This window comes from Podarcis pityusensis (genome assembly GCF_964106645.2).
Source record: "Podarcis pityusensis genome assembly, chromosome: 5".
Taxonomy (NCBI): Eukaryota; Metazoa; Chordata; class Lepidosauria; order Squamata; family Lacertidae; genus Podarcis; species Podarcis pityusensis.
The window spans coordinates 94,950,744-94,964,890 of record NC_138032.1 but is presented as its reverse complement, the minus strand read 5'-3'; the positions used below and the strand labels follow the sequence as shown (position 1 = coordinate 94,964,890).

Below are 14,147 nucleotides of genomic sequence, written 5' to 3'. Positions count from 1 at the left end.
CCCCCCCCCATGGGGCCCACTACTGCTTGAAACCGTCACTTAAGGAATCAGGTGAGGACCTTGAAGGAGAAGTGGAAAGACACTCAAATCCATCCTTACCTCTTAGCGGTGGGAAAGTAACGAGAGCACGAGGCACCATCCCAGGCGCAGTATGGGTCCCTAGCAAGGCAGCACTCTGCACATGCTTTACCATACACATCGCAGCGGTGCAAGGGAAGCTGTGAAACGCCAACAGCTGAGCCAATGTAGAGCTGTTGCTGTTTGTGGCAGGGGAGAGAGAGAAAGAGAGAGAGATGGTAAGTAAGCCTTCTTCATTCAAAAAGAATCTCCTTCATTTATCTCTCAGCACTTTTGGCCCTTACAACATACCGCACAAGTTCTAAAATTCAGAATCATTCGACTCTTGCTTCTTCCTTGTGTTATTATGACAAGAAAAGGATCAGAGTTGGTTAAGAAATTCCATTTGTATGGATTCCAGTGTGGACCGACCTGTCTCACTCCTCCCGGACTAATGTGCGGACCACAATTCTTGGCTCAAAACGTTTTAGGATAAAACATATTTAAAAATGCATCCATTAAGATAAAATTATTTCAATATGTGTTCTGCAATAAGATATGTAATTACAACTGTATTTAAATATTCTTTTTAAAAAACCAAATAGGATTTTGCATGCATTTTTTAAATAAAAAAAAAGGTAAGTTGCAGATAAATACGGAAACAGGATGGAATAGACTTTTAGGAACAAATATATGCAAATTTGATACAGACCAGAATCCATCTATCTTTAAAAAGGAATCTCCCATAGGGAGAGTCATAATTTCCAGCTGTGCCTAAAGCGCTGCAAGGCCCTTTTTGAACATTACATCATGCAGCTGAACATGGGGATGTGGATTCCTGTACATTTCCATAGTCCACACCTGCCTACCTGCCCATCCTCCCTTCCAGGTCAACTGAATCCTGAACACCACCTCCAGCCTCACAAATTAAGGTTCCTCCTGCATGGCAAAACCCTTTGTTGTTGTACCTGAACTATCACAGAAGTATCAAGCGTTTCATAAACTTGATTCATTTGGAAGGTTAACTAACAAGAGTCTTCTGCCACCACCTGATTAAGCAGAAAAACCTGGAGAAAAACACGCTGCCTCGACTCTGGAGGTCTGCAACTGCCCCTCTGCTCCCACAGAGCATCTGCAGGCTCAAGCTCCTCTGTTTGCTTCAGTGGGGAGGGAGGCAGCCAAGGGATGAGTTTTGGGAGGCTGCTTTGATTGTTATCTTTTGCTCTGCACGGGACGTAAAGTTCATCACGTCACTCCATGAAAAGCTCCAAGTTCACAAAGAACAATGCATTTAATATCTAAAGCTGGGAGTGCTCAAGAATCAGGAATCAACATGCTCTCAAAAATGCCTCTAATTCAAAGATGCAATCAATGCCAGAAGCTTGTCATAGTGCATCACCTACGTGTATTGTTTTCTTTCCTCCTCCCTTCACTTGGGGCTACACCAACACTTTATAGGCTTCACTTTACGTGAATAACTTAGCTGGAGAAAACTTTTAATATTGTAAATTTGTTTTCCGAGGGATCAGGGAGAATTGTAATCCCTTCTGAATACATAAAGGGGCCTTTGATCGAGAAGTTGTGCTTAAATGCATGGTTCATTATACAGTGTAATCTGCTCCTTTAAAAAGAATGTACTTGTAAAAATAATCAAAAGCAGAGCATTCTGGTACTGTACCATATGAATATATATATATATATCACTTGACAGCTTTGTTTTGAAAATAGTTTTCTCTAGAATAGCACATTCTTTTAAATCTCCCCCTACCCCTTGTTGTTTTAGGTGATAAACTGTGCGAGGGAAGTGGCCCCAAACAAAATATTTCATGTCAAACTCATTCATTTTAGGCAAGTTTCCAGTACTCAATGGGGTTCCTAGCTGGACTGCCCAAAATTCTGACTATTGAGATGGCTTTACCCCTTTCTCATCGAAAGCTATATCAGTGGCTGATATGATACACATCTGTTTTCATATCTTTAAAAAGAAGACCAAACATATGCATCTGAAAGATTTATTATAAATTTAGAAAAGTTACAGAAATAGAACATGGGCTTGTGGTGTATCTGCCGCTTGCCTCAAGATGTTCCAGAAAGGACACAAAAAGGGTTTCCAAACACCTATCCAAGTCTGTCTCACAAGTTTCATTTTTACAAAATGTGTTCGTTTCAGCCACCATTACTCTAGTTGTTGTAAGAAGATCCTGTGCCCAAGCGTGATGCTCCTTATTTACGTTAGAGACTCAGTACAATGCCTTCAGCAGCAAAAGAAGCCTAATTCCGATATGTAACTGTACATTATAAAAACAGCCCTGTACAAAGTCAGACCAACAGTCCACGGGTGAGTCTGCTGGATCTCCCTGGATATGCTGGGGATTTAACATGCAGAGCTAAGCTATGGCCCTCCCTCAGAGCCTTTGGCCATCAAGGCTCAATTTTAATGCAGCTTCATCTAATGGATAAGAGAACTCTCACATTTTCTCCCCAACAGATTCCATGGTGAGCAGCTTTAGAGACAGACAGGCCAGTCTTCCCATGGTGCAGAGGGTCTAAAGAAAGTGGCCTCACTCTGCATCTTCAGGCTGCTTCAAGGATATAGGGTGGTGCAAGGCATAGCTGTCAACTTTCAGATTTGAAAATAAGGGATCAGCAGCCTCAAAATTAAGGGATCAGCAGCCTTACCTGTCCTAGGGAGCCTCGAAAATAAGGGATCAACAGTCTCACCTGTCCCGGGGACAGTCTATGGGATATCTAACAATCTGGGATAGCAGCAGGAAGCAGCGGGAAATGGAATAAGGGAATTTCCCACAAAAAAAGGGAAGGTTGACAGCTATGGTGCAAGGTGCCAAAGTGTGCTATGGGAACCAAGCCCTCTGGGTTCCTTTGCCAGAATGGCCCCTCTTTCAATAATGCATTTGGCTGGCATGCATATTTGTGGTATGATAAGGTAAAAGTACATAAAGCGTTTAAAAAATCATATTGTTAGAAAAGCATTGTTTAATGTTTGGATAAGATATAAAGATTTGCTAGAAAAGAAAACCCCAAGATGGTTGTCACCAATGGAAGCGAAGGCACAGAAAAAACTCAATATGGAGGCCAAATGGCAGAAATATTGGGAAATTCTGGAACAAGATGGAGACAGACTAAAACTGCAGAGTTTTGAAAAATTGAAAAATAAAGTGCGAGATTGGCTCCATTATTACCAAATAATGGAGGCATACAATTTGGACAAAAAAGTTGGTTTCCAGGTGGAAAAATCAAAATTGGAAACAGAACTGTTAGATCCAAAAATCAAGAATTTGTCAAGAATGTATAACTTGCTGTTGAAATGGAACACTCAGGATGAAACGGTGAAATCAGCTATGATTAAATGGGCACAAGATGTTGGACATAATATAATGATGGCTGACTGGGAACAGTTATGGACCACAGGTATGAAATTCACGGCATGTAATGCCTTAAGAGAAAATTTAATGAAAATGATTTATAGGTGGTACATGACACCAGTCAAGCTTGCAAAAATTTACCATTTCCCGACAATGAATGTTGGAAATGTAATGAGACTGAAGGTACATTCTTTCACCTTTGGTGGACATGCCCAAGGATTAAGACATACTGGGAGATGATTTATAATGAAATGAAAAAGGTACTTAAATATACCTTCCTGAAGAAACCAGAGGCCTTTCTCCTCGGCATGGTCGACCAATTGGTGCCAAAGAAGGATACAACCTTTTTTATGTATGCAACAACAGCAGCAAGAATACTCATTGCGAAGTATTGGAAGACACAAGATTTACCCACCCGGGAAGAATGGCAGATGAAGTTGATGGACTATATGGAACTGGCGGAAATGACTGGCAGAATCTGAGACCAGGGAGAAGAGTCGGTGGAAGAAGACTGGAAAAAGTTTAAAGACTATTTACAGAAATACTGTAAAATTAATGAATGTTAGAAAAATGTTGGAATGAAATTATATGGCTTTAGTAGAAATGTTACAAGGAATTAAGTATAAATAGATTAATAGAGTATTAAAGGAAAAAATAAGGTTAGAATGTGTTAAGACAATTATAGGATAGAAAACAGAGGAAGATGGAAAGGAATTGCTGAAACAATTAACAGAAGTGGAATACAAAAAGGGAGGTGGGAGGAGGTCGTGGAAATAAGTGAATGAAAGGTAAGATATTGAAATTGTTTGATTCATTTTAAACTGTTTTTGTTTTGTTTTGTTAGTTTAATGTATTTAATGTGTTTTATGTGTCAATGTTATGTAGTGTTTTTTATTGTATTGTATTGTATTGTTTTTGTAGTGTTTAAATTGTTAGAAAAGTAATAAATATTAATTTTTTTAAAAAAACAGAATGGCCTCTCTTTCATGTCTTCCCTTCGTCATCTCTGAAGTGCCTCCCAAATTCTGAGTGCCAAAGTACTGTCATACATTTATGGAGGGCCACATTCCCCTATATTCCTGAGTCCAATCAAAGTAAGACTCAGTCAAGGCTGGGGGAGTTAAATCTGTGCCAAACAAGGGACCCCTGAATTTAGCATGTTAAAACATAAGCTAGGCTGGCTTCCTGCATCCTGGAAATCACCAGCTCCAGATGGGTAGCAATTGCTTGACATTGATAGCATGACAGGTCCCACTTTGTATAAAGCAGTTGCTATACACTGAACACTTCCATTGTGATCAATGGGTCTTTGTAAAAGTGAATTTTGCACATTCATTAGCCCCTAGTTCATGGGTAGGCAGACTAAGGCCCGGGGGCCGGATCTGGCCCAATTGCCTTCTAAATCTGCCCGCAAAAAAATATAGTTTGGCCCCCCACAAGGTCTGAAGGACAGTGGACCGGCCCCCTGCTGAAAAAGTTTGCTGACCCCTGCACTGAACACTTCCATTGCGATCACAGGGTCTTTGTAAAAGTGCATTTTGCACATTCATTAGGCCCTAGTTGGTGTTATAGAGGAAGAAGCAGGTGAGAAGGAAGCCCGGTAGTGATTGTGCCAATGCTGGAGAACAGGAGATTTGACCCTCATGACCTGCAGCCAGTGACTCCTGGGGAATACAACATCTCTAGAGCTCGGAACAAGGATCTTTGTTTCAGAGACTAATTAGGCAGTTCATTTCCACTTCATAGCTAGCGAAGCACACGTCAAGACTTTCCCTCTTCTTTGTCTGTCAGAATTTCCATAAGAAACTAGAAACATTTATGAAAAGGAATGGGAGGCAGCTGGCACCAATATCTTTTCAGGCAAGCAAGTTAAGGTCTCTGAAATATGGGACCCAATAACTATTTAAGAGTCTCAAGACTGTATGTACAGTACCTGCTTTGTGGAAATCTTCATGGCTGAAATAGCTGTGGGTTCCTGGAAAAGAGAGTTACAGTTATAGCAAAGATGCTTTAAATAGCTGCTTCCCTTAAGACGATGAGAACTGGGTGCCTCGCCGTGGATTGCTCTTACTGACTTTCACGCTGAAACACCGTTGTTGCTATGGATGCATTCAAATGCATTTGTGCCTGCGCAATTCTGCATGTTGAAACTCAACACAAGGATAAATCAAGCATGCATTCTACAAAGGTCCAGTGGAGGCGTCATAGCAGACCTGCAAAAATAGTGGTTTGCAAATTGGGAGCCAGCTTCAGGAATGCACACCTATGTCCCTATCTCAGTGGGAATTATCCCCCCCTTTAACCATGGTTTATCAGGGATGCTGGTGGTGCTGTGGGTTAAACCACAGAGCCTAGGACTTGCCGATCAGAAGGTTGGCAGTTCAAATCCCCGTGACGGGGTGAGCTCCCATTGCTCGGTCCCTGTTTCTGCCAACCTAGCAGTTCAAAAGCACATCAAAGTGCAAGTAGATAAATAGGTACCGCTCCGGCGGAAAGGTAAATGGCGTTTCCGTGCGCTGCTCTGGTTCGCCAAAAGCAGCTTAGTCATGCTGGCCACATGACCCGGAAGCTGTACGCCGGCTCCCTTGGCCAATAAAGCGAGATGAGCGCCGCAACCCCAGAGACGGTCACGACTGGACCTAATGGTCGGCGGTCCCTCTACCTTTACCTGACCATGGTTTAGCATCATACTGAAGCTAACCAGGGTCCCTCTTCTTCAGGGCTTATCAACTGCTGTGTGATTCCTTTGCTTCATAATATTGGCAACTGCTAGGGGGACAGAGATCATGATGATGCCGCCATACCAGTAAATATGCAAAATGGTATGTAGAGGGGTTAACTCCAAGCAGGGCTGCTATTTCTGGTAGGAATTCCACACTGAGGAATATGTGTAGATCTGTCTTATGGATTGTAGAACTTTCTATTTTCTTATAGTTTCTTCATACGGGCTCAGTTTCTATCAAGGTACGCTGACATAGCCTGCTTCAAGCTTTCACACTTCACCCCCGGCGAGCCTATGGGGAACTGGATATGGCTCAGTAGATGCTAAGCATGCAGACTCTCCAGTGCAAATGGGTTATTAAACTTGGTATTGGAAGGCATCAATTACAGGCCTTACCGAAATGTTTGCTCAGCTGTTCAGGGAGACACTGCACAAATCAGGTTAAAAAGGCATTTGTTATCAGTGCAATACATCTGGAATGCCTTCGGTTTGGCTGGAGCTGTCAATGGAAAGTGTTGTGTTCGGCATTCTGCAACTCAGGCTGTTAAATTCATTCTTTGGTGACATAAAATTAGATCCACCCACCCCAGGGATATGTGGAAACTCAAAAGTGATGGGTTGCACTGAAACTTCGTATCAGATTTCTACCTAGGACTCGATTCCTTTGGCGCATTAACCAACCCCCCTTCAAACTCCAGCTGCACCTGCAAGGAGAATAATTTCAACAGTATTTTATGGCAGCTGATAAGGAGCTCTTGGGTTCATGCTGAATGTTGAGGTGTGTGCATCCCCAGGCACCTTCACACCAGGATGTTCACCGCGGCAAGGGAGCAGAGGAATTGCAATGCCTCCTTCTAACGGTTTCTGGTGGTCCCTTCTTTCCACCTTTTCTTTTTGCCCTTAAAGGGCAAAGTAAGGGCAAATCTGCACTGCCACGCCAAATAGCGCCTTTGCCAAGCCTGTCTTTCTCCTGCCACCTTCTCTCCTGCTAAGCCACTTTGGACTTTGGAAGTAGCTTGGGACAAGTGGAAAGCAAGAGACAAGGAGGTAGCTAAGCACCCGTCCTCTTGCCCACATGTGCAAAGGCCACTAAGGGTGGAGTTTCAGCCTCAATGTCAGCTGTCAAAGATGTTTTTGCTGTCAGTTCCATCACTGAGTTCACCCGTTTTTTTTGGCTAAGGACTCACCTCGCCAGATTCTGCCAGCCTCTGTTTTTAATTGATCAGATACTGCTCTGGCTCAGCCCCAGACTTGCATGGGTCAACTACTAGTCACAGCTCCATGCCCACCCCAGCACAGGTGGTGGGACTAAAAACCAAAAGTTGGAAACCACTTTTTCAAGGCTGGAAAATGTGATACAATGGTCTCTCTCCCCCCCCCCACACATCTGAGTCACCATAGCCTACCCCTAGGCATCTGAAACGTAAGGCAAAAGCCTCCAGGACAGAAGACATGATTTGTTCCAGAAAGTGAGACAAAGCACCTCTCCTTTTAGAAATCAAGCTCTTGGCTTGTCTCTTTAATTTTTGGCTTAACGGAGCATGGCATTCATTTTGTTTCATTTGTAGAAGCTCATGCAATGGCCAGGTCCCTAGACTGCTTTATACTATAAGTAGCCGATTTGCTGCAAGCATCAGAGAAAACAACCACAGGCCACCAGCTACTCTTGTGATTTCATCTCATTCCTTGAGATTTATTTTTTGTTCAAAACCAGGGGTTCAGATACCCACTGCACAATTAACCAGAGCCTGACAATGAGGCACACCTCATTGAGTCAGTGACTCATTCACACACAGGTTGCGCTTCCGATGTAAAGCCCAGAACGTTGCATGCAAACAGTCCTAGAATACATGGCCCAAATAACATGGTGCCTATTCATAAGGCAAAGCAAGCAAGTGTTGGGATGGGTGGAAATCAAGAAGTCTCGCTTTGTAGGATGCTGCTTCTAGGATTTGTCATTTTCTTTCTTTTTAAAATCTTAGCCAGTTAAATTTTAACAGTGACAATTAATTAATTAAATTTACAACAATTTGCAGGTGAATAAACAAGAATTCTGATGAAACATAGGAAGCTCTCAGACGCTTGGTCCATCTAGGTCAGAAGCATCTACAACGACTGGCTCTGGCTCTCTGGGGATCCAGTCAAGGGATCCAGGCATCACACCTGAGGCCCTTCAATCTCTGTGATCTACCATTGAGCAAGGAAAACAAACAATTCCCTTTGTTTCTAGACAATGCTTCCATATGCTGCAGTTGGCATCATCTTTATAAAGGCATCTCTCGCTGCGTAGAAGAGATGTGGAATCCCACTTCCAAGATAATTTGTAAATTCTTACATTAAAGTAACTCCTTTTTAAAAAATCTGCCTGGCTGACTATGGGAGAAGTTTTTAACTGATCAAAATGTTTATTGAATCAAGTTGATTAATCGGCAGTACAACTCAATCTCAGCTTTATCTTCTCATTTTCTTCATACTCCCCAGGATGGCACGAGATCAAAATCCATTTAAACAAAAACATGCATTGGAAATCAGCTCCTAAAACCATGCCAACTTTCGCCTACATTGTGTACTTCTTCAAAATTATTCTTAATTGTCATGTCATAGAAACCCTCAATGTCAGATAACAGACTTTTCACTACGCCTTTGTCTTCATGTCATATGCCCAGATGTAGAATTAATTCTGTATATTTTTCTGGGGAGAAGACAGGCAGCAAGACCTTCAAATGTTACAGATGGTTTTCACTGTAAATTGCAAACAGTCATATCTATTGGTTTTAGCGGCCCAGTGAACAAGGGGGGGGGGAAGGAGGGGAGGAGAGTCAGCAATATAATTTTTGCTATTAGCTCACAACTGGCACTGAAAGCTGTGAGGTTTATTTTGACTAGTGCCTGAATCTCTAATTGAGAAGCTAATTAGAAAGGTTTGCCGGACTCTTCCACAATAAACCCCGTCTCTGCAGCTGCCTGCAGGGGGTGGCGGGGGCAGCAGCAGCAGCAGGGGAGCGAAAACAGATAACCAACATTTCAATCACACTCACCCGAAAGACTGTCATTTCTTCCAGCAAAACTTCCTCCAAATCATGCCAGGTCTCTTTGGGGATAGAAACTACTTTCAAAACTGTCCCAATATCTGAAATAAAGACAGATACCATTTTCCCCCTTGAGTCCAAGAGCAGTCCAATCTCAGATCTACAGAAGTTTTATGTTTCCCACAATACAAATTATCGTATTTCAAAAGGGGGATTATGCAGCAATGCGTTCTTTAGAGTCGGCTCCATACAATACCCACTTACCTTCAAAATGATCTCAAAAGTTCTTAAAAGTTTCCAAAGAAGGATTATATTGAAATCTTTTAATTGCAAAAAAACCCCCAAAATCTGAACCCTGAACCCATTTTAGCTGTCAGCAAATGAACAGGGCAGTGTAATGTTACCAATGAAATGTCAGCTGCCACAAATGTGTATTTAAAGCCAGGAATACACAGGATCAGCCAGGGCTACATTTTATGATTTATTCTCAAGTCCAAAGTATTCCATGTTTCCTTTTCCTTTTCCTTTCTTTTTTAAAATAATAATACAAGGGCAGATGTGAAAGTGAGACTTCATGGGGACGCACAGACAGCTGGAGGGTGCTGCCAAATTAATTAAGTTGTCAGATCTGTTAGGAATCAGCTGGTGATTCCGAACAGTGCAGAGTTTGAGTTGAGAGTCCTGCATTGGACTATATGACCCTTGGGGTCCCAAGTCCCAATTTTATATATATATAATTTCTATACCACTCTATACCCGAAGGTCTCAGGGCGGTTCACATAAAATATAAAATACATAAAATCAAAACAAAACCAGCAACCCAATCAAAAAACAAAAACCCAAAAGAGCCAGCATTTTTAAACAGGGTATAGGATGTAGATCAAGTCAGGCAAAGGCCTAGTTGAAAAGGTACATTTTTGCCTGGCACCTAAAGGTGTACAGTGGTACCTCTGGTTGCGAATAGGATCCATTCCAGAGTCCCGTTCGCAACATGAAAAGCCCACAACCTGAAGTGCCGTATCTGCGCAGGTGCGTGGTGTGATTTGGCACTTGTGTGCATGCGCGAAGCGTGATTTGGCGCTACTGCGCATGCGCAAGCGGCAAAACCTGGAAGTAACCCTTTCTGGTACTTCCGGGTCGCCACGGGAAGCAACCTGAAAAAGTGTAACATGAAGCAAACGTAACATGAGGTATGACTGTACAGTCATACCTCGGGTTGAATGTGCTTCGGGATGAGCGTGTTCGAGTTGCGCGTTACTTCCGGGTTTCGCCGCTTGCGCATGTGCAGATGCTCAGAATGACTTCACGCGTATGCGCAGAAACGGCGAAAAGCGACGCGCGCATGTGCAGACGTGCCGTCGCTGGTTACGTTTGCTTCTAGATGCGAACGGGGCTCCAGAACAGATCCCGTTCACATCTAGAGGTATCACTGTATAGTGATGGTGCCAGGCGATAGCTAGTCTGTTGCAGGTTTTCTGAGAACTGTTTGCAAGGGGCAAACTAAAGAGCCCAGAATTATAGGGGAAATAATTTCCTTTGGATGTGCTTTAAATGTATCCTGTGTGTGCAGGATTACCGACTTTTTGCCTTGCCGCTGTTCATCTGCCTCCAACGGCAGCTTCTTTTTTTTTTTGGCAGCCAGTGATAACATTTCTCCCTCTACTGTGAAAAGCTTCCCCTGCCGTAGGCAGACAAATCACTTCACCCAACACTGCAGAATAACTGACCTGCAAATTGTCAGTTTTTCTTAACGGAGTATTCCAGGTGGAAGAGGGGAAGGGGATAAAAACACTTTACTAAGCTTAGAAGTTGTGCGGGGATGCGGGGGGCAAAGGATGTCATTCGGAAGCTACCGTTTTAAACAAAGTCTATATCAATTTTGTCAGCATCAAAGACTGGAAGATTTAAGTTCTTGCAGCAGGAGGAGAGACCACTACAAAGTAATGGAGAACTGGATTATTGCCACGTTTAAAACATTTTGAATTCTACAACAGAGGTTTGACAAAGCCAAAGAAGTCAGCCTAGCAGATAGGCATTAAATCTTTAAGATAAATAGTTCTATTTTAAGATGGACCTCCCCCCCCCATTAGTGGTTTGCTGCTCTCTAAAGCCTCTGAGGTCAAATGCACAATGTGTTAAACCCTACAGTGTCTCTGATCAGGCCTCAGGCATCCAAAGCGAAGCTTTATCTGTACTCAAGATCAGACTTACGTGGAATAATATTTCAAACAATTTCACACAAAGTGAACCAGGCCCCTCATTTCAGATCAGCAAGCTTTGGCGAGTAACTCATCTTACAAGATAAAATTACTGTTATTAATTCACGTTTACTGAAAGATGGACTCGAGACTGTGTTAAATGATCCGCTCCTGCCCTCAAGTCAAATTATGAGGGCAAAAATTTGCATTTTGGTCTGCTGGAGAGGGATTGAAGTGAACCATCACTGAGGTGAGAGTTAGAGCAAAGTATCCAGATGTATACTTAAAACAACAACAATGCTGAATTAATCACATTTCCTTTCCACTAAGACTCAGGGAAACAACATACTTCCTCCTTAACTTGCACTAGACCTTGGGAAAAGATGGTGGTATTTTCATTTAGCATTTATTTTTGTTTAAGTGACGCTGCTGTGGCCAAAGCAACCCGATAATCCCTTGCTATAGTGGGAATTATAATCTCGCTCTCTGAGATTAATCAACCAGACCACATTGCCACATTGCCAACTGTCAGACTCAGATGAGATTTAAGATGGAAGCCTGCTGGCGCTCCTTGTGAGCTGGGTAGGACTGCAGACCGGAAGACAAGGAGACAGTCTTGCTTTTCCAGAGATCAGGATAAAAAAAAGACTGAAGTCACACACAGCTTGAACTTAATTCAAGCTTTAATTGAATTAGTATTAAATTGGGAGTCCCCAGGGGTTGGCAGCTGCTGGACCAGAAGGGAGAATACAGAACTAAAGGCTGCTGCATACAAGATAAAACAAAGTGTTTTGGACTAGTGTGCTCTCTAACGTGCTGTATTCAGGACATTTATTTTGGGGAAGTATTTTGGATATGGGAAATTATTCAAATGTGCAAGCCCCAAGCTACAAACTGAAATGGCATAGTCCGGACACAAGTTGATCATCCAGTGAGAAATTGGGTCTAGAGTTATTTAAATGGATGTGGTCATTACGTCAATCAAGTAAATTGCAGTCCACCCAAAATAGCGTCGAGCCTTGCTTGTAAACAATTCGGTGAGCCACACTAGAAGTCAAGAACAGGGCTCTTTTTCAGCAGGAACCCACCGGAACTCAGTTCCGGCACCTCTCAGGCAGGTGCCATTGCCATTCAAAGAGAACAAGGGAGGTGTTCATGGTGAGTTTTGGCACCTCTTGATTTAGAAATATAGCACTAGCTACTTTCCACCAAAAACTGCTTTGGTGCAAGTCCATTCATGTTGACGGTACTTGCACAGAAGGAATGCTAAACATCTTGGGCTCTTCTGCTCTGCTTTCCATTCACCGTCTAAAGAGGTTTGCGGAGCCTTACCTGTCCCAATGAACATGACGTCATACTGGCCATCCTCTGCATCTACCCGATCGACCACGATTTGTGTGAACTGGTAATCCAAATCTGTTTTGATCATTATGGGGCGATTATTGATGGGAAATACAGGGTTGTACATCGCTGGGTGGCTTCTTGCGAATGTGATGACTTCATCAGGAAGATCCTTGGTTGAGTCAAAGCCACCAAATGTTTTGCTTGGACACTGGGGAGGGGGATGGCAAAAGAGAATATTGTCAAGAGATTACAACAGTGAAATTCCCATTTCCTCGGTGTATATACTGAGGTCTTCACAACAACCTTATTTTTTCACATGCTGCTGCTGCATCATCATCATACTGTGTCCAATGCTAGTCCTGCTCAGAGGTTTTATTAGTAGTGTCCTTTATTCTAATAGGTCTACTCTGAGTAGGACTAAAGTTGGTTACAAGCTAGCATCGCCAATATAGAGACAGATGAGTCAATCTGTGTTGGGATATACAATCCCTCCAGTATATGCAAGCCAGTGACTTGCTGAATTCAAATCTCAGCATAAGCAAAAGATTGCCAAGTTTCTGTAGGTAAATTGCATTTTATGGGGATAATAAGAATACTGGCCTGAGCATTCAGATAAATCGTGCTGTTAGAGAGTTCCAATCAAACATCTGATTTGGCTTCCACTCTGCCTTCACCTCTTTCTCTAACTCCAAACAATTCTTAGCTTAGGGAAGGGGGAGGTGGTACCAGGTGAATTTGGACCAAGCTCAAAGGGGGTTTTATTTAACCTGAATTGGGGCAGCCCTGTTAAAGTTCACATTTCAAGCTTCCCTCTCGCCTCATTCCTAAAGACGTGCAAAGTGCTTTGAACACTTGAAGTGTAAAATATTGATAGCATTATTATACTTTATGTTCATTTCCTTTGATTTAAGAACACAAATGCCCTAGTGTTGCAATAACCTGCATCGCCTATGTATTCCTAAAACATACAGCACTTGAAAGCCAAAGTGTAATTAAACAACAATCCTGATCTTGCAACACGCTCTGTAGGGAGAAAAATCAATTATCATGGCTATCATCTTATTAACAATTCATCAGGGAGGACATTAAAAACAACAACACATGTCTTTTAAAAGAATAGGAAGGTGTCCTCCATTGCAGCACCAGTTCTATGTAGCCTGGTTTTTATCATATATTAGGTATCATTTTATTATGTGCTTTTTCCTAGCAACAAAACTCAAGTATCCACTTTTATTAGTGAATATCAGAGCCTGAGATAATTGTATATCAAACACAATTAAAAACCAGAAAAACTGCAGGAGGTTCCCGTCTTCTGTTTTTTGTTATCAATGCCACATTCTAGCAGTTAAATAATACCAACAATTAACAACAGCTTTTTTCATAGCTTATAGCAATTTTGCATTAAAAAAAAATC

General features: G+C 42.3%; 1 protein-coding gene across 1 annotated transcript in view; it reads right to left on the bottom strand.

Moving 5' to 3' along the window:
- Positions 1-14,147, bottom strand: part of SEMA3A (semaphorin 3A) — a 186,356-nt gene that overhangs the window by 13,534 nt on the left and 158,675 nt on the right. The window contains exons 11-14 of the mRNA XM_081005480.1: positions 12,722-12,941; positions 9,201-9,292; positions 5,374-5,415; positions 100-257 (exon numbers count right to left, since the gene is read on the bottom strand). Coding sequence (XP_080861606.1) covers positions 100-257; positions 5,374-5,415; positions 9,201-9,292; positions 12,722-12,941 — 512 coding nt within the window. The remainder of the gene's footprint in view (positions 1-99; positions 258-5,373; positions 5,416-9,200; positions 9,293-12,721; positions 12,942-14,147) is intronic.